General features: G+C 46.3%; 1 protein-coding gene across 1 annotated transcript in view; it reads left to right on the top strand.

Moving 5' to 3' along the window:
- Positions 1 to 23906, top strand: part of PIBF1 (progesterone immunomodulatory binding factor 1) — a 1771771-nt gene that overhangs the window by 1681557 nt on the left and 66308 nt on the right. The window contains exon 17 of the mRNA XM_069639889.1: positions 23701 to 23880. Coding sequence (XP_069495990.1) covers positions 23701 to 23880 — 180 coding nt within the window. The remainder of the gene's footprint in view (positions 1 to 23700; positions 23881 to 23906) is intronic.

Below are 23906 nucleotides of genomic sequence, written 5' to 3'. Positions count from 1 at the left end.
ACCTCGGCGCCAATAAGTACATTTCCAGCAAAATTCTGAATCTCCGAAGTCATGCCCTTAGAGCAGCTCTGGGTATTGCGAGAAAAGAACACATGTCGGAGATAAGGAGACAGAATAACTAGCTCTCTACCAGTGACAAAATGCTGCTGAAAACCGTCACGTTAACACACAAGTTCCTTAACAACACTGCACCTCGCTCTTTCATAGAGGGATTCAATAGAAAAACTTCCAGTCGGCCTACTAGATCAGCTAATACAAACTGCCTGATTGTACCAAGGTTCAAACTTACTAAAGCTGGGGGGAGTAGTTTCTCAGTCAAAGCCTCACAGCTCTGGAACTCCCTACCTCTTTCCCTGTGTAACGCTCACCTGGTATCCACGGGGACGTCACTCAGCCTGTTCAGACCTCTTACGACCTCGAACCCTTCCCTGGAGTCTACTCGACTGGAGACTGGGCCTGAAATGCAGGATTGGTAGAGTTTAACTCCCTATTGTCTCTTTGTGCTTGAGCCCCTTCTTCCCCGGGGTCCAGCCCACTCCCTTTGATCCACAGCTCACCTTGTTTTCTTGGAAAGTGTGCTCTCCGTCCTGCTTTCAGCGCAGGGGCACGTTGATTGATGCGCGCTCGTTGCTGCCTAGTTACTTCACTGGCAAGAGTCCAACAGGTAAGTATAATGAGTCTTTTGAACAGTTCTCTAACTTTGTTCCTTTCCTTCCTTAGATGATGGCCGGCGTCCAGAGATGGCGACGTGCTTCTGAGATGAGTAGCGCTGAAGGTGAGTGAGAGCGCGATGCTCGATGCGACCCTTTCATATTTGTATTGAACTGAGTTTATTTTCTGTGTCTTTTAGGTGCCGCAACGTTTTCAGCGTGGATGCCGGTTATGAAGAAGCAATGCGGTGAGTAAGCGCGTTATGCGGCGCCTCTAGATGTTTCCACGCTAACCTGGAGTGTCTTTTCCCTCTTGTAGATGGATGAGAAGTTCCGGAGACAGTTCCCCCAGAGCATCTGGGATTCAGGTAAGCGTTTGAAGCTCGTACACTCTTTAAAAAATAAGCAAAGATTTGCTGAATGCTTACTAATGCCTTTTTTCTGTTCTTTTCCCTTTTCCTTAGGAAGCGGCGTGACGGGATGGGAATGACACCACCGAAGATGCCCGCAGAACAGAAAGAGCAATGAATGATGGGCAGAAGCGTCGCAAGGTAAGGCTGTTCCTAACGGTGTTCTTGTTCTTGCAGGAGCTGAGCGCAGAAGAAAGATGCAGGCCTACTGGAGACCAATCCGAACACGATGAGTGTCACGCTGCATAAAACACAAAGCATGTTTCTCAGCCTGGGCGTGGCCTAAATAGTCTCTGGGTATCCTAGGTGTCTCTGGGCTGAACCACACCCAAAAGACTAGACTGCACATGCAGTTCTGGGAACCGAAATATGTGAGGGCATCCATCTTGTCCCCATCCATGCACTACAAGTCCAATCCCCAATGTTATCCTATGGGAGTGAGTGAGTCTGGTGCCACAAGCACCAAGTCTGCATCCAAATGGGTCTTTGGAGGGATGGAGAGGCCCTTGAGGGCCATGTAGGTGATTGTGGCCTGGCTTCAGCCTGACATCTTGGAGGGCTGGGGACATGAGGGGCAGGAATCAAGACACCCTGAGGGCGGACCAAACCTACTTGAACTTTAGATACAATACCATCAATTGGATCAAAGAAATTGACCGTTAATGCACTCCAGTTACCGCCTACCTGCTTCAATCCATTACCTTGCATTGTATATAGTTACCCTATTGCCCAGCTGACGCGGAACCTTTAATTTTATCATGATGTTTCATTTATGCCCGTTGTATGTATATACTATTCAAATAACCTACTGACCGCTATCCTTTTTGCATATATCTGTCTTTCCTACTGCACAGCTGTGTAACCCTAAGCTGAAAGTATTCATGTTTCTTCTGTGCCTTGATACCCTCGGGTTTGGTGCGCATTTCAAATAAATAAAACAAACAAACAAAAATGACTGAAAGTTTCAGTTTAAGTTTAAAGTGCTCTATGTTGCCGAGGATTCCCAACCTAATGGCAGGGAATATTCAGAGCATGTGAATCTATGAAAGATTCCAATGCTGGAGAACCTGAGTTACAGGTAAGTAACGTATTCCTTATATAGCGCTATACGCCAAAGGGCTGTACATGAGGTGAACAACAGTAGAAATTATGTAAAACGGTATCAAAAAACCAAATCACTTAGTAAGCAAGTGAGCTTTGAGACAAGCGATAAAGTAAAGTAGACAAGAAGAAAGGAAGCGAAGGGGAAGGGCGCCCCAGTGCTTAGGAGCCAATAGAGAAAATGAGTGGAAGTGGGAGTTAGCACAGGGCGGACGGAGGACAGCAAGCTGGAAAAGGGATCGAAAGCACAGGGGGCGAGATAGGACACAGAAAGAAAGGAGGTATGGGGGATAAGGCCATAAAGGCATTTGAACACCAAGCAGAGTAAATTAAGTGGCAAGTGTGACTCAAAGGGAAGCCATTGAAGAGAAACAAGTGCATGGGAAATAGAATCATGTGATTATCACGAGAAGAGAAGACATATAGATGAGTTATGAATCGAGCGAGGAGGAGAAAGATGAGTAGCAGCAAGGCCAAGAAGAAGAGAGGAACAATAGAACAGACGAGAAAAGACTGGAGAAGAGATGGAAATTTTAGTAGTATTAAAGGAAAGAAATTGTGTAGCCTTGCAAATGTTAAAAATCTGGAAATGAGCGGAGTGGGCGAGAGCAGAGATGTGGGAAGAAAATGCAAGAGAAGAGTCGAAGATGATGCCGAGATTCCTGGCAAAGAAAAATGGGAAGGGAAGTAGGAGAAAACGAGAAAGGGGGCAACGGAGGAGGCAAAGAAGGGGTCAGAAAGAAGAGAACTTCAGTCTTGGAGGGGTTTAGATGAAGGTAGTGGGCAGTCGTCGAAGACTGAATGGCAAGAATGAAAGATGTGAGAGTCGAGTGGATAGAGGGGGAGAACAAAGACAGAAAAGGAAGAGCTGCGTGTTGTTGACATAGAAGTTATAAGAAAGACCAAAGCAAGAAATAAGAGAAGCAAGAAGAATGGTGTAGAGTGAACAGCCTGGGGACCAAGAACCGAGCCCTGAGGTACACCAATAGTGCAGGGGAAGGACGGAATAAGTGAGGTTCGTAGGATAGCAGTGAAACCTGCCTAAGACTGGACCACAAAACCAGGATCAGACCGAGAAAATGAAAGAAAGGTCGAGAACACAAAGGCAGCTGAAAAGTTAAGCAAGACCAAGAGAGCGGATTGCCTATAGTGGTGAGCAGAGAGGTGATTCACAGACAGAAAGAAGAGCAGTTTCAATAGAATGACGGGTACAAAAACTAAACCAGATTGATAGAGCAGAAGAAAGGAAGGAGTGTTAATGTGAGAGGAGATTTGGGAGTAAATGATACGCTTACGTTTTTGGAAAGGAAAGGTCGAAATGAGATGGGACGATAGTTAGAAGGGAGAGCAGAGCCCAAAGAAGGTTTCTTAAGTATAGGAGAATTAATTAATTGAATTGAGTATTTGGCCGAATATCTCATTTTCAGCCAGAATTCGGCCGAATACTTAATCGAAGCCGAATTACGGTACTCCCCTAGTTAATAGGAACTGATAATGGGCGCAGGCACTTAGTTATTTAAAGGCTCAAAAACTAAAGGCCTGCAGGTTTTTAACAGTCAGTAGACACATTTGTTCAATCATGGGCACTGCCAAATAGTCTGCAATGTGTTGAAGCTGCAATGTAGCGATTGCTACACTAAAATGATACCAATGATTAGAATCCCAGATCTTGCAGTTACATCTATTGGTTCAGCCACTAGAATACATATCTTTTCACCGGTTTATAGTGATATTTCCTAACCCATATTTTCGAACGCCATTTTCTCGACACCAAACTTGGCAACATTTTTTTTTCAAATGCTTTTTTTTTCATTTTATTTTTTAAATGGGGTGGGTCCCCCCCCCCCCCCCCCAAACCCCTGGTTTTTTTTATTTACACTTTTATTTTTACTAACAAAACCCAAAAAAACATAGAAAATAAAAAAAAACTTCAACAAAAAAAATGTTGCCAAAATGTTTTCGACATTATGGTAATGCAAAAATATGTTTTCGAAAATATGACTGGATACCCTTTTCACCAATATTTTGTTGTAAGGCATTTTGGACTGAGTCCTCCATCGGGGTATGAATTTGCATAATTTTACAGCTAAATACTTGCAAAGCTGTCAAGGTAGTCTAAAGGTTGAGGACCTTTGGACTACCTTGACAGCTTTGAAAGTATTTATCTGCTTACTCCACATATTAGTAGTTGGATTACTCTAGAGTGCTACAGGATTTATGCCCTCCATATTTTGATACAAAACAGATGATTCAGATTTTCAATGAGAAGAGATGCAGATGCATGTACTGAGGAGGGATTCGGTCTGAAATGCATTGCCTCATTAGAACTGACTGGAGTCAGTTTTCCCCGCTTTGTACTTGTGTTAAATATTGGAATCATCACTATAATGAACATGCTGCTATTCTTTATCTTTTGATAAATTTGAGATGCCATACAAATATTGTGTGTATCTACTGTGAAAAGGGGTCCTTTGGTCCCATTGGTGAGCACCCAGGACCCAGGGAGGTTCTCTAGGTACACATAAGGGTAAAATGTGTCCTTAGGGGTATAGATGGAATGTGGTGCTACTTTCTGTGCTGAATGGGGGAGGTTGAAAGGGGTTGTGCCTCTAAGGGGTGAATATAGGTGGGGTCATTGGGGGCATGGCTAGATGCAAGTGTGGGGAAACTGTCTATGGGTGAGGTGCAAGGATTCATCTGTGGGGTGGCTTAGTGGATAGAACATGGAGGTGTGAACATTTGACAAAGTTTGGGGATGTGCTTGTGAGGGGACCTCTAACCTGCAAATGCTGACTGTCATTCCCACAGCCCTTAAGGCAAACCACCTATGAAAAAGACCTTCTCTCAGTCTGCATAATCAAGACCATCTCAGGAAAGATTTGTGCATCACTGCTCTATATCATCAGTGTCTCCTTTAAAAAATAGGGTCTCCTCTGACATATTAAAGAATGGCTAAAGCCTGTCATGATGCCTACCCCCAGGCATCCGGACCAATCCCATCAGTCCCGGGAGCAGGCATCTAGACATTTAGTTAAACCCCAGCAGCCCTGGCTAGGGGCTATCTGGGTTCAGTCCTGGCGCCTTAGGCGCCAGGCTCATAGTAGAAATCAGTCCTGGCGCCTAAGGTGCAAGGCTCATAGTCATTACTTATCTCAGGCAGACCATGCTGCAAATGACTCCAATCCAACGTGAAGCCAGAAAGGGACTATTTTTCTACAGGGACTATTTTTTACTTGGGTGTGGTTCTAGGAACGTCTTACCTGGGACTACTTTTGAGGCTATTTAAACCACGCCCGACCAGCAACACACGCTTCGTGTTATTCTGCATCCAGCAGCGTAACACTCAGCGTGCCTGCAGCCTGCATCCAGTCTTCGGCCACGCCCGCCTCGAATCCGGAGCTCCTAAAACAAAGAGGAAAGAAAGGGACAAGGTTAGAAAACAACCTTATTTGTATTCCACACCTGATTCTGGATCCATCTTGTCTCCAGACCTGTAAAGAACATCATTTCTGCACACGCCGCACCTCTAGCTGCAGTGCCGTGCCATACTCACCAGTCTTCACAGCATCCTTCGGGTCGGCGCTGCCTCCATCATTTCTTTGCCGAACTTTGGCACCTAGGAGACAAAAGAAAACCACAAGGTGAGCCGAGGGAACCAACAAATATAATTTTTACCACCGGAGGCATCCTTTTGTGACTCTCCATATTTTCACATGCCGCATCTGTAAAGAGAGACAAAACAACACGTTTTCCTCGTGCAACATTTACCGGACAGCGCCGGGTAATACAGACCCTTACCTGAGCGCCACCAGCTGCCACAAGAGCATCTTTTCACGAGCCAGCTGCAAGACAAGAAAGGAAGGGGGGAACAAGAGTGAACATCGGACATATTGAACTCTATGAACTTAATACTTTCTGGTCCTCACCAGGAACCTCAGAGTCAATACTCTCCGGAACTCTCCCGAGCCTTCAAACCAGTGAAGTAACTGGAATCGACGCGCCCCTGCAAATCCACGCAGGATGGAGAGCTCATCTTTCAAGAATATAAGGTGAGATTGCTGTGAGGGCATTTCGGAGGGGATTAGTTGGGGAGGACTGTGGGTGTGCCATCACTTGAATCCACAAGTGGCTAAATCCATCGCTCCACTTGCAGGAGAATATTTCTACGGGTTAAGCAGACAAGATTAGGAGGGCAGATCCAGTCAGTCATCGCTGCACTACGGATCACGTGGGTGGAGACCGCAGCTGTCCGGGTCCGACCGACGCCCCTGTGGGAGCCAGGTGAGCGTAACAAGCCTTACTTGCGGAAGGGCACTGTATTTATCTCTGATGACCTGACCAACAATTGAACCTATCATGTGCCTTCAATTAATTAGAAAGTAATTTGAAAAGGAGGTTGCCCTTCAGTTTCACAATGGTGACAGAACACTACTTCCTCCAGAGTTTTACATTTTGATTATGGCCAAGATGCAGCACCGAGATCAACACCATCCCAGTCATTAACAAAGCCGTCTTCATCATAGATAAACGTAATCCATGTGTACCTGGTTGTGCTCTAGATGTCTGCTGCCTATGTTACTCTCAACTACAAAGTGTTTGCCAACATATACTTATCAGTTGCATGGTTGTTGCCTCCTACATCACAGGCAGATACCTGGTGGTCCAGATGGACACCAACCGATCACAATGCAGATGAGTAACATGTGGAATTCCTCAAGCGCCCATTCCTTTCTACAGTCGTGTTCAACCTCTACATGGATACACTAGGGCAACTCCTTGACAAACTTTACTTAAATTTGCCAACAACAATTTGCTCTACCTAAAGGACAATTAAGTCCATGGCATCAGTCTGCTAAAACCTAGCCTCTCACTCATTCAAGCATGGATAACAAACACCTTCCTGAAATTGAATCCCATAAACTGGAGTTCCTCCTTGTTGGGGGGCTTTACCAGATAAGCTCAAACCCTGAACTAGCTGATGTAAATGAAACTTAATCATTTCTTTCAGCTCACAACTAGCTGCAAATCCCACAGCCTCTTCATCAACAACCTTCCCTTTAGGATCCACATGCCTCAATGCCAGCAAAACAGAGGTTCTTCCATTGAGACCCCTGCACTCTACTTCTTTCCAGCACTCTGGCCTTCTTCATTGGGCTCCTGCCCCCTCCTCTGTAGCCAGGAATATGAGTCCTCTTCGACTCCCCCCTTTCCTTCATCCCTCAGATTCAGGACATTGTCAATAAGTCCCACTTTCAGCTCTTCCTTCTCAAAGGAACTGTACCCTGCCTCACCTTCCCCCAGAGACCCAATTTTACATATGCTCTGGTCCTCTCCAGGCTAGACTACTGCAATAGCCTCCTCCATAATCTTCCTTTGTTCACCCTGCAACCCCTCCAGCTAACCCAGAATAGGACAGCAAGACTTATTCTTGGCCTCAAGCCCAGGGACCACATCTCTCCTGCCCTACAAAGCCTTCACCGGTTCCGGGTCTCAGCACTGATTAAATTCAAATCCCTCTGTATCATCCACAAGGCTATCTGGGCCGGGGACCACTCTATCTTCAAGGCTTCCTGACCAAATACCTCCCTTCTAGACTCCTACTTTCCGCTGGCACCAACTCCCTGCGTGTTAAGCGGTTTGCTAAACAGAGCTGGTGGTCGATCACTTTCCTCGGCTGGCTCCCGCCTGTGGAATAGCCTCCCGCTCCCTCTGCGTCTTGAGCATGACCTCCTTAAGTTCTGAAAAAGCCTAAAGACCTTTCTCTTTACCTCTTCCTTCTCCTCCTCTCTTTCCTGCTAATCATACAGTAGTGTGACTGATGTGTAGGGCCCTTATGTTTCCTTGGGGCCCTCACCCCCCACATCTCTCATCCCAGCCACTATCTTCTACCACATTTTCTTAGGCTCACCCTATCCATGGGTGGTCGCACTTACTTACCCTGAGCACTTCCCCATGAGCACCACGGCACCTATCGCTCACTCTCCACCACTCTGCACTTGCACGTTCTGAACACTCACAAGGCATAGTAGGTTAATCTCCCCTCCCTTTTTATTCTCATTACTTGTTTGTACTATTAATTCAATTATTTATCTTTGTTGTAATTCATTGTCTACCTCCTCTGTCCCCAACCTGTTGCCCTGTGGCGCTTTGAAACAGTTTTGCTAATTGTATAAGCGCCTAACAAGTGACCAATAAATAATCCAGACAGCCGATACCAGTGGTCTCTCCTTTAAAAGGTCAAGCCCTTAGGCTCCACCACAAACTTAAGAACCATCATCAAAGCTCTTGTCTGTTCCCTTCTTTACAGTGGCAACACTCCTGTCACCGGAGTCCTCACCTCGTTCCTGGTTGCACTGAAAGCTGTCGAGCCTTTCAATGGATTGCCTTTCTCCTGCAGATTCCTCATCTCCTAGATTTTCCCTCCAGCCCTGCTGGTTAGGAACATGTTCGATAGGGGGCTCAGTGGAACTCGACCTGGTCATCGACCACTGATCCGTTTTGCTCGGCATCTGGTCGTCGGCTCTCGACGTGATGTCAGGTGTCATAAGTACCATGTCACTACGCCCCAATATCAGTTCCTTTTTTCCGTGTGCTAACATGCTGCTTAGGAACACAGAGCTTGGACTCTTCTGACGTTTTTCCTCGATGCAAGATGTCGGTCGCGCGGGTGTCCGATTTCAAGCAGTGTTCCGACTGTATCACCAAAATGTCCCTCACCAACCCACACAAGTTGTGTCTCTGGTACTTCGTCACGGGACTGACTGGTGTCTGTCGTTCGCTTAGATGCAGCCAAAATCTGTTGCGACCGAACTGCTAAACCCGCGCTGGGTGCACCGCTCTCGGAATCTATGGCACGATCGACGGTTCGGTCTTCAGAAGCCAAAAAAACCGAGGGGCATACCCCTGAGAAACACTGGCAGAAGAAGAAAAGGTCCCACTCGATGAGCCACTCTTCCCCGTCCCAAAAAAAAAGGCACCATTGACAGGAAAAGGTAAGCAGTCGGCTGGGCCTACCACCCGCCAGGAGTGAGAGGATTTTAAATACTCAATGCTTGCGATGTTCAAGCAACATGCTGCAGTCGGCGCTGGCCCCACCCCCACGCAGCATGCCTCGGAGCCAAGAGCGACACTCAGTGAACCCGACCCCTCTAGTGCCCCGGCACCGACTCTGTCGGCGCGATTAATCTTTCGATGTCGAAAGAAATATTATGGAAGCCCAATTACACCCGTGCGTCCAAGGATGTCGACGCTAAGGCACTGAAGGACAAACCCTCGATGTCGACGGTTGTCGAGAAGGTCTTTACTCCACAACCCTAGTCCGAATTTTTCACACCCATGACTGGTATTTTTGGCGGTCACAACGCCGATGACCAAGATGTCAACCCGATTTTCTCTGATTCAGGAGGGGTCGGCTATTTTGACGACCAAAACAGGCTACTACAACTAGCTCAAGGCCCCCAAGAAGCTAGTGGTCTGGACACTTTGCCTGACCTCGAGTTTCAAAAGTCGCAGCCCTACCTACACAATGTATCTAAATACAGGGCTCTGGTAGAAAGGGTTATCCACACCTTGGGAATACACTCAACAGTGGCACCTGCGCAAGTTTATGACCTTACCGACATCCTAGAGGAAGGTCGTGCCATTGCCGATCCTTGATATCTCTATGGCAATCCCCATGTTCCATTCCTCCAGTCAGCTCCACCATTTCCGGGAAGTACAGGCCGGCTAGAAGGAGACCCCCTCATACCTTTCCTCTCACCCTCCCCCAGAAAGGCTTGTCATGCAGGCGCCTACAGTCTCTTCTAGACCTGCGTCTTCTACATCCACTTTGCCCCCAGACAGAGAAGCAAAAAAAGTAGATGCCTTGGCAAAGAAGGCATTCACCTCGGGTAGCATGGCCATCAAAGCTACGAATGGGGCGAGCAGTTTTGCCAAATACTCCTTCTGTCTATGGACAGCAGTGGAAAACGCTGCCCAGTATGTCCCGGAAGATGAGATGCGCGAGGGCTTCCTCGAGCTAGTGGAGGAAGGGAAGGAGGTGGCCAAGCAGTCTCTGCGAACAGACCTGCACACCACCGACTGTATGGGCCGATCTATGGCTTCGGCTGTAACATTGAGAAGGCAAGCCTACCTGAAAACCTCTAGTTTTTCGCCTAACGTCCAAGTGAATCTTTTGGACATGCCCTTCGAGGGCGATCTTCTTTTCGGCCACAAAACCAACGATTCCTTGGAGAAATTCAAGGAATCAAAACTCTGTGCCAAATCCTTAGACCTAGCTACGCAGTCGGCCAAGCCTGCTGTTAGGGAGAATTCTCATTTCTGTGCCAATTCCCTTCAACCTTAGAGACCCCCAGCTCTTTTGCTGGACTTTAGGACTTTTTCATTTTTAACCCTGGAGTGAGTGAGTCCTTTTTCTCACTCTCTCGTGTGTTTTGACCTAATTTGGATTATGTGTTTCCTTTGTTTTTGGAGTCTGACAAACTCCATAGGCATCTACTTTTTGTATGGTGACACACAGCACCTTATGTGCAGTGTCACAGAGAAATCCTTTAGATTTCTCATAAGGTTTAAATACCTTTTCTTGTGTGAACTACTGTTCCCAAGAATACTAAAGTGAAATTGACTTTACTTACCTTTTCTCTTTGTGCGTCCAGCACACACCATCTTATGTCAATTGCTGGGGGTTACTTAGTAGCCCCTATTCCTACCTACTCAGGTAAACATTTTTATGTTACCCTCACTACTTTAAATGGTTGGTGGCAGTAGTTTAATGTTCCTACCATTGTGCTTTTCTACCGCAGGCTGAATCCTCAGCTGCAGTATAGCAACCATGGGTGACCATTTTCTGGGTTTGAGGTCTTTCTTGGGTTTTACTCTGCGCGCCAAGCCAGGTTTGAGCCCTTTGTGCGTTTTGCCTTTGGCAGGCTTCAGTACTGAAACCCGCCTCTGGCTCCAGTGTGTCTGGAAGGGCAGGAAGCGAGGGAGGTTCCCGAAACTCCCCTGCCCCAATGCATCCAATCCTGATTGGCTGGCTGGCTATCCTTTCAGGACAGCCACCTTGCTGTTTGAGTGACAGTCTAGGCTGTGCATGAATGCGAGAAACCTGCTTAATAGGCGAGGGTTTCGGGACTAAGAGGCAGAGTCGACCACTGGGAAGAACACCCGACAAAGAAACTGTGAACGAAGCGTGCTGCATCCTCCTGGACCTTTCAATTGCCTGGTGAAGCCCTGCTGTGCTGAACCTCCTTTTTCTGATCAACAAGAGAAGCTCCCGAAAGGGACGACTTCTTCCCATGGGTTAGTGGGACCAACTAACCCCAAGCCGAACTCCACTGGACCACCTTCCCCGACTGGCTGTACTTCTTTGCTGTTGCAGGAACAGAGCACCAGGGGTCGAGAAATCCGTAGTAGAGTGCAACATCTGTGATCCGGCCAGAAGCTCCAGGAGTCTCCTCAGGACCCGCCAGAAGCAGGACGATCAGAGCTAGAGTCCCCTCACCAGAGTGCAGGACTTGAGGAGTAAATGATGGCCAACCGGTATCCAAGATCCACGGTGGTGCTGTTTACCGCGCGCTGAAACCGCAAAGTGCCGCTGATAGGAAAAGAGCCTGTAGCCGCCGCCGACATCCAAATGCTGCTGCAGGAGTCCTCCAGACATCCTCCCTCTTGTCCCCACGACTGAGGCTCAGGAACCCAGGATCTGCATCGCTGCCACCAAACAGAAGCCAGCTGGACGACTCTTCTTCTAACCAAAGGTACTGTTCAGACTTTGGGTACTTACCTCAGTGTCTTCAGCTTGCTCTTCTCAGTTGAGACTTGCAGTAGCTATTCTTTTGCTTGAGTTGATCTCGGCTCTACCCTCCACAAGTGTAACAGCTTGTGACCCTACAGTGATTTTCTACAAAAACTCTATAACTTTGTGCAAGAGTTTTAATCTAAGTAGTGCCTCAGCTCTATAGACTGTGCTCCAATTGACTTTGGCTGTACTGACTCCCTGCAGACTCTTCTAGTCCATTTGACTTTGACATTTTCTGTCCCTCAGAGGTGACATCTTGTTTTTTTAACTATTATTGCTGGGAAAGGTTTTGTCTAGACTTCATTGGAAGATTTAAGTATACTCACATGCGCTGAGAATCTGTTTAACGTTTTTCTTTCTTTTAACCTTTCCTTTCTACGAACCTCAGAATCTACAAAGTGTACTAGTATTATATAAATGCCATTACTGTCCTTGTGAGTGAAGTCACCTCCGGGTGTAGGAAGTGTGTAAAAAGCACCTCTAAAGAGTATCTACTAGCTTTGTGCTGATTTTGGAAAAGTATTATTGAAGTATATTTGAGTGTTACATATATTGCCCCTTTTTAAAGAATGCTTATTTAAAAACTGATGTTAAATAAATGACTATGTTAATGATAATGATGTGTTATTTATATAGCGCCTTAATCCAAAGCGCTTTACAGAGCACATATTTACATACAATATCACCCAACCGAAATTGGTACTCATTTATCGACCTCGGAAGGTTGAAAGGCTGAGTTGGCCTTGCCGGGATTCGAACCTGCGACCTGCAGATGATGCACAGATCGCAGCAGCGAGCGCTGAACCCGCTGAACTATCTTGCCTGCGTACGTATGTATAACTAAAACCTTGAGTGCAAGGGTTACAGGCTACTTGTATTTGTAAATTTCATTGCTATAGCTCTACAGCTACATTTACCCCTCTTGAGATATGCCTGGCTACTCTGTCACACTACCAACTTGTGTAGTGCAGGCCTATACCAAAAGGTAGACTACACAACAATTGTCCTCTTGTTATTAGGTAGTCTCCCACAGGGTTACTACATCAATTCTTGCCTAACACCTGCCTTTAGCTTCGCCTCTAGGGCACGGGGTTACAGGAGATATGCTCTTTATGGCAGAAGAGCATAGCCCCCAACGGCCAGGCAAGGGCAGAAGCATTTCTCGCACTCTGGAAGGGGCAGAGGGGCTTCTAGAGGTCAACGGGCATCTGCGATGGGGGCAACCAAGCCTCCGAAGCCGCTTTGATATCCTCTCTCAAAGCGCACCGGTTGGAGGACGGTTGACGAAGCACTTGCTTCAGTGGCAGGGAATTACTTCTGATGCCTGGGATCAACAGCTCATCCAATGGGGTTATTGTCTGCCTTTTCTAAGAAAACCACCAGACAGACGCTCCCCCACCTCCAATCCAACCGGCACAGGAGCTCCAGGAAGAACCAAGAACCCTGTTGCTGAAGGGTGCCATGGAGGAGGTACCTCCCGAACAGAGAGGATCGTGTTGGTATTCCCAGTATTTCCCGGGGCCCAAGAAAGGAGGTGGTCTCCGTCCCATTCTGGACCTCGGGGCCTTGAACAAGTTCTTGAGGAAAGACAAATTCAGGATGGTGACGTTGAGAGAGATTATCCACGCTCTCCAACTTCAGGACTGGCTGGTGTCCATAGACCTACAGGAAGCCCATCTCCATGTGCCAATCCATCGAAAGCACGAGAAGTTCCTAAGGTTCACCATAAAAGATATGCACTAACAGTTGAAGGTGCTTCCCTTTGGTCTTACCACCGCCCCAAGGGTCTTTACCAAGCTCATGGCGGTAGTTGTGGCTCACCTCAGGAGATCCGGAGTTCACGTATTTCCAAATCTGGACGAATGGCTGATCCGCGAGAACTCTGTAGTGCACGTATTGTCCCATCTCAAGGACACCTGCTTGCTGCTGCACAGGCTGGGCTTCTCCCTAAACTTAGACGTCCCGTATGACACCAGTCCAACGGCTCCAGTTCATCTGAGCAGTCCTAGATACCCGGGTGGCGAAGGCTTTCCCTCTCAAGGAAAGAGTAGTCCGCTTGACACAGATGGTGGACTTATTCCGGAACAATGGCACTCTACCAGCGGCTTCCTTCCTCTGCCTTCTAGGCCTCATGGCTTCCTGCATTTTTCTAGTGGCAGAGGCCAGGTTGTGCATGAGATCACTGCAATGGTTACTGAGATATTAGTGGTCTCAGTACCTCGGCACACTCTCGGATCTCCTCAGAGTGTCTGTGTCTGTGGTCAACGACCTGTCCTGGTGGGCAGACCGCAACAGTCTTTTGGTGGGAGAACCCTTCTGGCCTCCTTGGCCTCAGGCCTGAGTGGTCACGGATGCATCCTTGAAGGGTTGGGGCGCTCACTGCGAGATTTTGCAGGTGAGTGGCCTGTGGTCACCAACGGAAGCCAAGTGGCACATCAACAGGCTGAAGTACGAGCTATCTGGGTAGCCCTGAAAGTGTTCGGCCCATCTCTGCGAGAAAAGCATGTCCTCGTCCTGACATACAACATGGTGGCGATGCACTACCTCAACAAGCAAGGTGGTGTGCACTCCCGCCCCCTCTGCACAGAGGCGATGATGCTTTGGTTCTGGTTGCTGGAGAAAAGGATCTAGGTCTCGGCAGTTCATCTGGCGGGCACACAGAACAACTTGGCGGATGCTCTGAGAAGGCCGAGCATGGTCTCACACGAGTGGGAAGTGTGTCAGAAAGTCCTAGATGAGATCTTCTCTCTCTGGGGTACCACATCAGTGGATCTGTTCGCAACAGAGTCCAACAAGAAATGCAAACTGTTTTGCTTGAGGGAATTCCCAGCGAACAGTGCACTGGGGGATGTGTTTCTTGTGGACTGGACCTTCCCTCTCCTTTACGCGTTCCCTCCGATTCCTGTCATTCCATGGGTTCTCCGGAGGTTGAAGCGATTTCGAGCGACCATGATCTTGATCACCCCGGACTGGGCGAGAACGTGGTTCTCCGACCTCTTGGATCTGTCCACCTCACCAGTTACCTCGGTGCATGGATCTCCTAACCCAGTCGGAAGGCTGGATACTCCATCTGACCCCAGAATCCCTCAACCTGCACGCGTGGCTCTTGAGAGGATGAGATATGACTGAGACCTCTCTGAGGTAGTACTTGAGGTGTACGCGTGCAGATGGAGAAGATTTGAGGTGTGGTGCAGGGAACGCAAGACTAACCCCATCTCTCGCCCCACCACTACAGTGATGGAGTTCCTTCTGTCTGTGTTTAAGAGATCCCTGGATCAAGGTTTTTTTTTTTACGATCCCGGTAATGGCACAATTCCTGAAGGGCCTTTTAAATGAGTTCCCGCCAACTTTGTTGTCCCAAATTGGGACCTAAATCTGGTTCTCACATTTCTGATGGCGGCTCCTTTTGAGCCTATGCAGTCTTGTCCTTTACCAGATTCTCTCGTTGAAAACAGCTGTCCTGGTGTCTATTACATTAGCTAGGCGTTTGAGTGAGCTACAGGCCTTATGCTGTAAGCCACCCTTCTTGCGCTTTTTCCAGGAGAAAGTTTCACTCGGGGTAAGGCCTGGATTCCTTCCCAAGGTTGTAGCAGAATTTCACTTGCCACAATCCATCAACCTTCCAGTCTTCTATCCTCCCCCTCACCCTTCTAAGCAGGAGGAACGGTTCCATCGTCTTGACACTAAGAGGGCATTGAGTTACTATGTTTCCAGGACAGCTGATTTTAGGAGAGCTGACCAGCTCTTTGTGCATTTTTCCTTAGCCTGTAAGGGCCTGCCCATAACAAAGCACACTTTATCCCGTTGGATAATTCTCTGCATAGATGAGTGTTACCAGGGCGCTCGGAAAGAATTACCAGCAGGCATCAAGTCCCATTTCCCTGTCTGGGAAATTTGTCATGCTGCGACATGGTCATCTTTGCACACCTTTGCAAAACACTATAGCCTGGATGTGACTGTTACTTTTTGGCAGGGCAGTGCTGCAAAACATTTTGATATAGCTTTCTGCCTTCCTCCATTCGTTACTGCTGTGTCAGTTTATCAGATGAGGAATCTGCAGGAGAGAGGCAATCCATTGACTGAGAAATTACCTTACCGTAATGTTCTTTCTATAGATTCTTTTCACGCAGATTCCTCATCTTCCCTCCCATCCATCCCCACTCAAATTCAGTGGTTGGTGCGCATCTTTCTATTTCACGTTGACTTGGTTATGGTTCTGTGTCCGTTTTCTGTCTTCCTGCCACAGTCCTAAAACAAACATTTTTCCAACACTACCTTAGTGTCCTTTTTTAATTGTTCCTCCTTCGGAGGTCTATACTACATCCTTTAAAGGGCTAATTAGCCTGTTTGTTGTCGGTTTTCCTATGCAGTGGGTGGGGCTCTGCAAAAAAGTGGGAATTGTGGTTGGGGTGCAGTGACGTGGTACTTGTACGGCTCCTGACATCAGATTTGGAGCCGACGACCAGATGCAAAGCAAGACGGATCAATGGTTGACGACCGGGTCGTGGTCCACTATGCCTCCTATCGAAAATGTTCCGAATCAGCAGAGCTGGAGGGAATATCTAGCAGATGAGGAATCTGCGGGAGAAGAATCCATAGAAAGAACATTACGGTAAGGTCATTACTCCAGTCTCATAACAAGGCTAAAGTAGTTTGGCATATCACCCCTTACCTTCCAAGTCCACATCGCTCCAAAATAGGTTGCATCGCAATTATGACAATGCCAAAGTTTACCCCTACACAGCTGAAAACCTCAAAGATTCTGTAGACCTCTGCAGCACTAAAACACAAGATCACTGCAATCTAATCTAAGAGATGCGGAAACTAAAGAACCAGAAAGCAGCCATTTTTCTTTGTGCACCCTGTCTTGGAAATAATGTACCGACACATATCAGCTTGTACTCATCTCCCCTGCACTTCAGGAAGAAACTGAAGACATTACTCTTCAAAAAACACCTGGTCGCCATTGACCCCAAAGATAGTTCCTCTTCCCATTCACACCAGCCCCTCTGTTCTCTCACTTTCGTTCTCGTTCTGTATTCTTCCATTGTTTTATACAGCCACCTGATTGCTGCTTGCTCGCTAGGTTTGTGCCATGTAAATGCACTGTGTATATGGGGGAGGTAGGGTGAGGTTTAGGAAACCTGAACAACTCTGTCTGATTTTAACTAGTTATAATCCTTTGAGATCATGATTGCTAATTCAGATTGATGTTCTTTGTTGATAACAAAGCATAAGGTCGCTATTGCCAATCACCAACCTGCTCCAATTAGTCATCAAATGCATGGTGGTCATTATTGCAATTACTGCCGGATGTGAGTGTTCCTTATCTCCTACGTCATGTCACCATTGCTGATCACTTGCTTTCTGTTAAGGACTGCAAGTTTTGCTCAATAGGCCATACTGTAATATTGTTTAGTTGATCAGTACTGGAAGTTTTTGGTTGCGCTCGCACATCACCCTTAAGCTGAATGAATGCTGAATCATGTTATGTACATTAAACAGTTCAGTCTGCCTTGCACTCTTTTGTATGGTGCTCCTCACCTAAACACACTTTTTCAAAGTTTTTTGTATTTGTACATTGAAATTGAATTTGAGTGCATATTATGAGCTTGTTAAATAACATGCAGATAAGTCCTCAATCATGGACTACATGTGTTCTCCTGCAGTACAACCTCAACCTTCAGATCATCAGTTTTGGTGTTTTAAATCTGGTAACTGCCCTCTTTCCAGAATCCATTCCAGACATTCTATTTCAAAAATTAACATTACTTCAAACAATTCAATATTCATTCAAATAATTTGACGTTATTTCAGACAATTCAAACATTGAATTTGATCTACTTAGACTGTGCGTGTGCGTGTGTGTGTGTGTGTGTGGTGGGGGGCAGTATGAGAGCACGGTGCACATTGTGTGCGGTTGCTCACACTGTGTTCCTGCTTGGCCCTTATTTCTAATTCCATCTAATGATCATTATCTGCCACTGCTATGGCCTTAAAGAACTGTTGGCTGTCTGGAGGTATCTGTAGACCATACTCTAGCATTCAATTGCATAATAAACAATGCATACGCATTACATTAAAGCAATAGAACCCAAGGAGGGGGGCATTACTGGTAAAATAATGCCCCAGGACGATAGAAGCCCAAAACGAAGCAAGGGCTTTACTGTAGCCCTGGGGGCATTACCCTCCTGAGAACGCCCCCTGCCCCCTCTGAGGGTTCTATTGCTATTAGTACCCCGGCACGTTGCACCGAGGTACTTTATAGTCATTTTTCTCAAGTTGAGACACCGCGTTGTGACCGTTTCTCAACTCGAAGAAAAAAAAGCAAAATAAATGGTCACCATGGATCGGGGAGGAGGGACTAGATGTAGTCCCTTCTCCCTTTTCATGGCTGCCTCAGGAAGAAAGCAAAGGAACACAACGGGAAGCCAGTAAGTCTTTGCTGGCCGGGGTAACGACCCGGCAAGGGCCAATGAGATTGTTTGAAACAATCTGATTGTCCCTAGACAGTTACTAATTAAGCAATATGCCCCTCGCAGGGGAGGCATTGCCACTTCAGGTAATGCCCCAGGCCGATAACTACAGGCCTGAGCGAAGCGAATGCCTTAACAAATCCCTGTGGCATTACCTGAAGCGGTAATGCCACCCTCACCCTGCGAGGGGCTTATTGCTCTTAGTACCCCGCTCGGTAAGACCAAGGTTCCTAAAGCCCAAGGGCAGCCCAGCACCGAAATGCCAGGCAATTCTCTTCTGAACAAGAGTACCAACAGGAGCCCTTGCTCACTGTTCTTAGAGAGGTACAGCTCCACATCACTGACGAAGCCCAACCAGGCCAAAACATGCATCTGGGGTTGCTGTTGGTACTCTTGTTCAGAAGAGAATTGCCTGGCATTTCGGTTCTGGACTTCCTAGACAAAGACTGATATGTTGTGGAAATTTCTCTTCTGTGAAAGGATGGTGAGCTAAAGACTCTGGTAAACACTCTAACCCGGATATTGGCCGGTAGAGAGACACTCCCAGGACTCTTCCCCCCCCCTGTTTGTGTTATGTATGTAGCCAGCTGCTCCTCATCACCGAGTTCCTTTGTTCTGTGTATTCAGCATGCTGCTTTGGAATGTCACTGTTATCAAGCGATTTATTACTTAGGTCATGCCTAGTAACGCAAAGGTCTCAGGCTTCAAGCCATCCATAGTTTGCTCAAGGCAGATATCCATGCCTGACCCCACAAGATGTGCTTTTGGTGCTTGGGGTAAACCAAGACACCTATGACTGTGCCTCCTGCCAGCCATGCACCCCAAGGCCCTCCAGTAGTGTGCCACAAAGCTAAATTCAATATTCTGAACGATATACCACTCGTATCATACCCTTCTCCTGAGACCTCCCTCCCCACCCCCTGGTCACCCTGAACCAGGAATCGGGCTAGTTTGCAAAGGTAAATATTTATGTATTTCAAATGTAATCACAATATATTTTAATAGGTAACAACAATCACCAATGGAGTGACAGAACACTGAATAATATCTGTAATGCACTAGGAATCAATTAATGACCACAAAAACAAATGCAGCATAGAAAAGAATACTTTTGTGTTGGTTTGGAGCATATGGCACTATGGTTGGGAGTTCCCCCTGCAACACCCCTCAACCCACCAATAGACAATGTAAAGATATGGGAGGAGAGCGCAGGTATTCAGGAATAACACAACTCAAACAGAATATCACTCCCACCTTCCCCCTTCAAACACAAGAGAAAAACGGAATTGACTTTTCACTGTCAGAATGGCTTTGAAATTGCAAAAACACGAAATGTGCTCAAAAATACTTAATTTGTTATAAATTCCTATGGGAGCTGCTTTGAACAGTTGCAACAGTTGCAAACAATCACAAGCAATGATTTATTCATAAGAAAACATTTGAAATAAATTAAAGCTATTTCACACGTGTAAAATATCTCAGAATGTAAAATCGCAGCAAACTTTTCCTTACGCGATATTCGCTATAACGGGAAAATCGCACTGTTTTGGGTTCTATGGATAGCTAAGGATGTTAGGTACAAGTAGGAGTTGAAATGTCGTTTCTATCATAAAAACTGAGGGAGTTATATATATTTTAATTAGTCGTTTTTACAAAATAGGCACGAGAATGGAAAACAGAAATGCACTTTGAAAATGACAGATGGGTTGAGTACAGTAGAATATGACTATGAAAAGCAAATGCCACAGATGGATCTTAGTCACGTGATCAGCGTAACCCGCCTGTTGTGGATACTCTACTTCTTCAGATGAGAAAAGAGTCGGCGCAAAGATAGTTCTAGCAATACTATGGTTCTGAATTAAAAACGGGATGGGTTTGAGATGGGGATCATACAATGCAGATATATTAGTCACTTTTCTTCCTAGTAATACTTACAAAATAAGTTATTAAATTGGACCGTCAGTTCTGGTCATGGATTGGATCTGGTCTGGGAAGAACAGCACATCAGGCACTGGATCGGATCAGCTAGGCCGGTCACCGGATTTGCACAGGATCAGCCCTCATAGTCTGTGGGAATTTCAATCAGCTGGATAGCGAGTTCCTCAGGCAAGCCTAGTGGTAGCAAGCCAGAGAATTTCAGGATACTAGTTCAAAAGGCCTTTCCACAACCCACAGCGCTTCACTGTGTGGTGAGAATAAGTTTGAGGATTAGGCCTTGCAGAAAATCAATAGTTCCCTACTGCTTTGCAAGAGTCTTGGCATCTGGATCTGGAAGAATGTTAAAGCTGGATGTAGAATGCTGGATCAGAGTGCTTCGCCGGAATCGGGAAATTGAGTGGATCAGTAAGTCCCTATGTGTTGTCAGCTGTCTTCATTTTTTGCTTTAAAATGACAACACAAAGTTGGGTGTATGGGCTGGCTTAGCTAAGCTTGCCCCTGTGAGTTGGGATTGGATCAGAACTTAATTTCCGCCTTGCATTTGAGTGATTGGATCAAGGCCGGATGATGTCACATTTAATGGTTTGCTTTACAGTTCTTAGAAACCTCCCCTTCGCCACTGGTCTCAAAATCGGATTTCATCCTAAAGACATATTTCTACATTGGTCACCTTTACACAGATCACACACCAGGATGCCATATTTTATGTAGTAGCTGTTCATCAAAATCTTGCAGCTGTGGGATATCGTTTCAACTTTCTACAGACTTTTGTCCTTTTCGCTATGAACACAATTTCCAAACTTTATGCAACTTTCCACAAATGTGTGTGTTTAACCTAGGGATGTGTGTGTAAATTGTCACAATTCTTGTGTTAACACATTTCACATAAAACCACATATACTGCCATTCCTGTCCAGAACATGTTACACGATTCTGCCGCCTCATAAAACATGCAGCCAAAAATTAGATTCACAACTCTGTCCTTGGTATATTTTTCACCCTTTTGGATGAAAAGTTATGAGTCTTTAAAAATTGTTCTTTGTTCATGCTTAACAGCAAATGGTTCACCCATTTGTGTCTCCCTGCAGTCCAGGAACAGGGCCCTCCTTCTGAGTCCCTCCCAGGAGCAGTTTCGACCACCTTCACACCTCCATTTCCTGGGCTGAAGGGCCTACTCTTGTTCATTCTCTTTCTGTAGACAAAAATCTGAGTTAACCCACAATTACCATCTCCCCGGAGTTAACCCAAAATTACCATCTCCCCGTGGGTTTCAGCTGAGAAGATATCCCTCCCCCTAGAAGAAACCTGTTTGTCCACTTCCAAAGGGTTGCAGATCAGCCAAGCTAATTTATTCTTAATTAAAGATCCAAGAAAAACCAAACTTGTTGCATCAAACATGAATACATTACTTCCTTAGCTTTAACTCTGTGGGATAAAAAGCAACTGAGATCTGTATTTATTTTAGCCACAATCCTTTTTATCTTTGCTAATCCGGCAGATTTTTAGTTTAGATCTTTGCTAATCCGGCAGATTTTTAGTTTAGATCACTTCATCAGTAACTCATCTGACAGCTGTCATTTAGGTGGCCCAGGGTACTGTACCCAGATTCTGACAGGGGCTGTCAGTTTACACACAATCCAGTTTTTCTGACTTTGTATGTTCGCAATGCTTCATTAGATCTGCTTCTTCCGCAAACCTCAAGCCTTCTACAGATGCGAGCCTCCTCCTGCTGAGCACGGGGCCTGGGTGCTTTTATACTCTTGTTTCCTACCCTCCCCCTGGTGGGGTCTACTCCTGTGGCTTGTAATTATCTGAGGGCTGGGTGTGGTTTTGTTCTGAGTGCACATGGGCTGCTTTATGGTCATGGTGCTGGGCCAAAACTAGAATGAGCCTTTCCTCATCTCATATGCTAGTCTTCCTCTCCTGATCAGCACTGCTGTTCCATGTCTGAAGTCTCCTGTGCACCCTGTGTCTGAACTGGAAGTCGGAAACGCACTGGGTGAGGTTGGTGAATAATTCGCATTTTTTACCTTGGATGCGTGGGTAAATTGAAAAATTGCACATGCAGTGTGAGAATCTTTTGCTGAGTAACAGTGCTTTTATAACCTTAACTCATGCACTGAATCACCAGTGTTGGGCAATTCACGGATTAGCAATATTTTATCCACACAGCTGCAGAATTGCCTGCAGATTCTGCAAACTTTGTGAAATGCCCAGGTGTGGACTGGCCTAGAGGGAACTCTGGAGATTTCCCAGTGGGCCTCTGCACCCTGGGCCTCTTTTGTGTGGTATTTCCAAATTTTCTCATAGGAAAAGCATTGGGCTTGCTGAAAATGTGTCACATGGGGCCACTTTGAAAATTGTTTCCAGAGCCTCTTTTGGTCCCTAGTAATTATTTCCAGGGCCATTTTTAGTTCCCAATCCACCCCTGGAAATGCTTCCTTTGATGTACAGGGTAAAGCTGCAACTTTACCACTTGCTGCCATTGTTGAGTGAAGAGCAATCCTTTCCCTTAAAGGGAAAGCCAGGTGGCTTTCCCTTTAAGGGGAAGGATTGCTCTTGTTTCCCTGTTGGAGCTTTTGGCTGCTCAGAAGGAACTTTAGGCTCTCTTAATAGGGGAGGGTGTACACAAATATTGCCCTGCAGGGCCTCATAGGGGTTGGGGTTTGGGCATAAGCTTTCAGGGCTAGACTGCCCTGATGGACTAGTGGTGTGGGAGCAATCAAGGCCTGGCCTGTACTTGTCCTCTACCAGTGTGCCCTGCCATGTGACAGGTGTGTCCAGGAATCCTCCACATGTCACTCCCTGGCCCTGAATCCTCAGGGTGACGTCCAGTCTAATGAGTCCCTAGATTTGCAGTGCCCGGAACCATGCATGGGACTTAATCGCGGTAGATCATACCTAGAGATTTCAAGAATGCCTTTTGGACTTTTACAATTATTCCCTTTTTCTTATAACTTTCAAAGACCATCATTGATTATGAACGAAACTATTTGCACAATTCTATCATAGCCAGTAAATTATGTGTCGGTGCTTATTCCATAGGATATTCTATTTAGTCTAGTTCCTTAGAGCCAGTTGTATCCAAAATTGTCCCTGGTTACATGGCTTTTAATTTTCCACGTGCATTTGGTCTTCAGTGTCTGCTTAGTCTATGGGTCTCTGCGTGCATCTTTGTTGTGAACATGGTGTAGATTGGTCACCACTTGTATTATCACCCTGAGTGTCTTAAACAAAGTCTTCTATAACTGGCACCATGGAAACATAAACTATCAGGAAGAATGAGTGTGCAATGAAATTAATTTAATGTAAATGTTTCCCCTTCCCAGGAGTTGGCAGTCATGAAACAGGTTCTTCTTAGCATGCATTCAAAACGCTCTGCTGGAAGACATCCCTCACTTGGTGAGACAAAGCAATTGCCTCCACGAACAAAAGCTACACCACCTGCTAAAATGCTGGAGCAACCGCAAGACGAAGACAATGTGTTTAGACCAACGCCAACATTATTCGTGAGTTGACCTATTCTGTCTCTTGA

Source organism: Ambystoma mexicanum, chromosome 7q (assembly GCF_040938575.1).
Source record: "Ambystoma mexicanum isolate Mex_15411 chromosome 7q, UKY_AmexF1_1, whole genome shotgun sequence".
Lineage (NCBI taxonomy): Eukaryota > Metazoa > Chordata > Amphibia > Caudata > Ambystomatidae > Ambystoma > Ambystoma mexicanum.
This window is presented reverse-complemented; position numbering and strand designations above follow the sequence as displayed.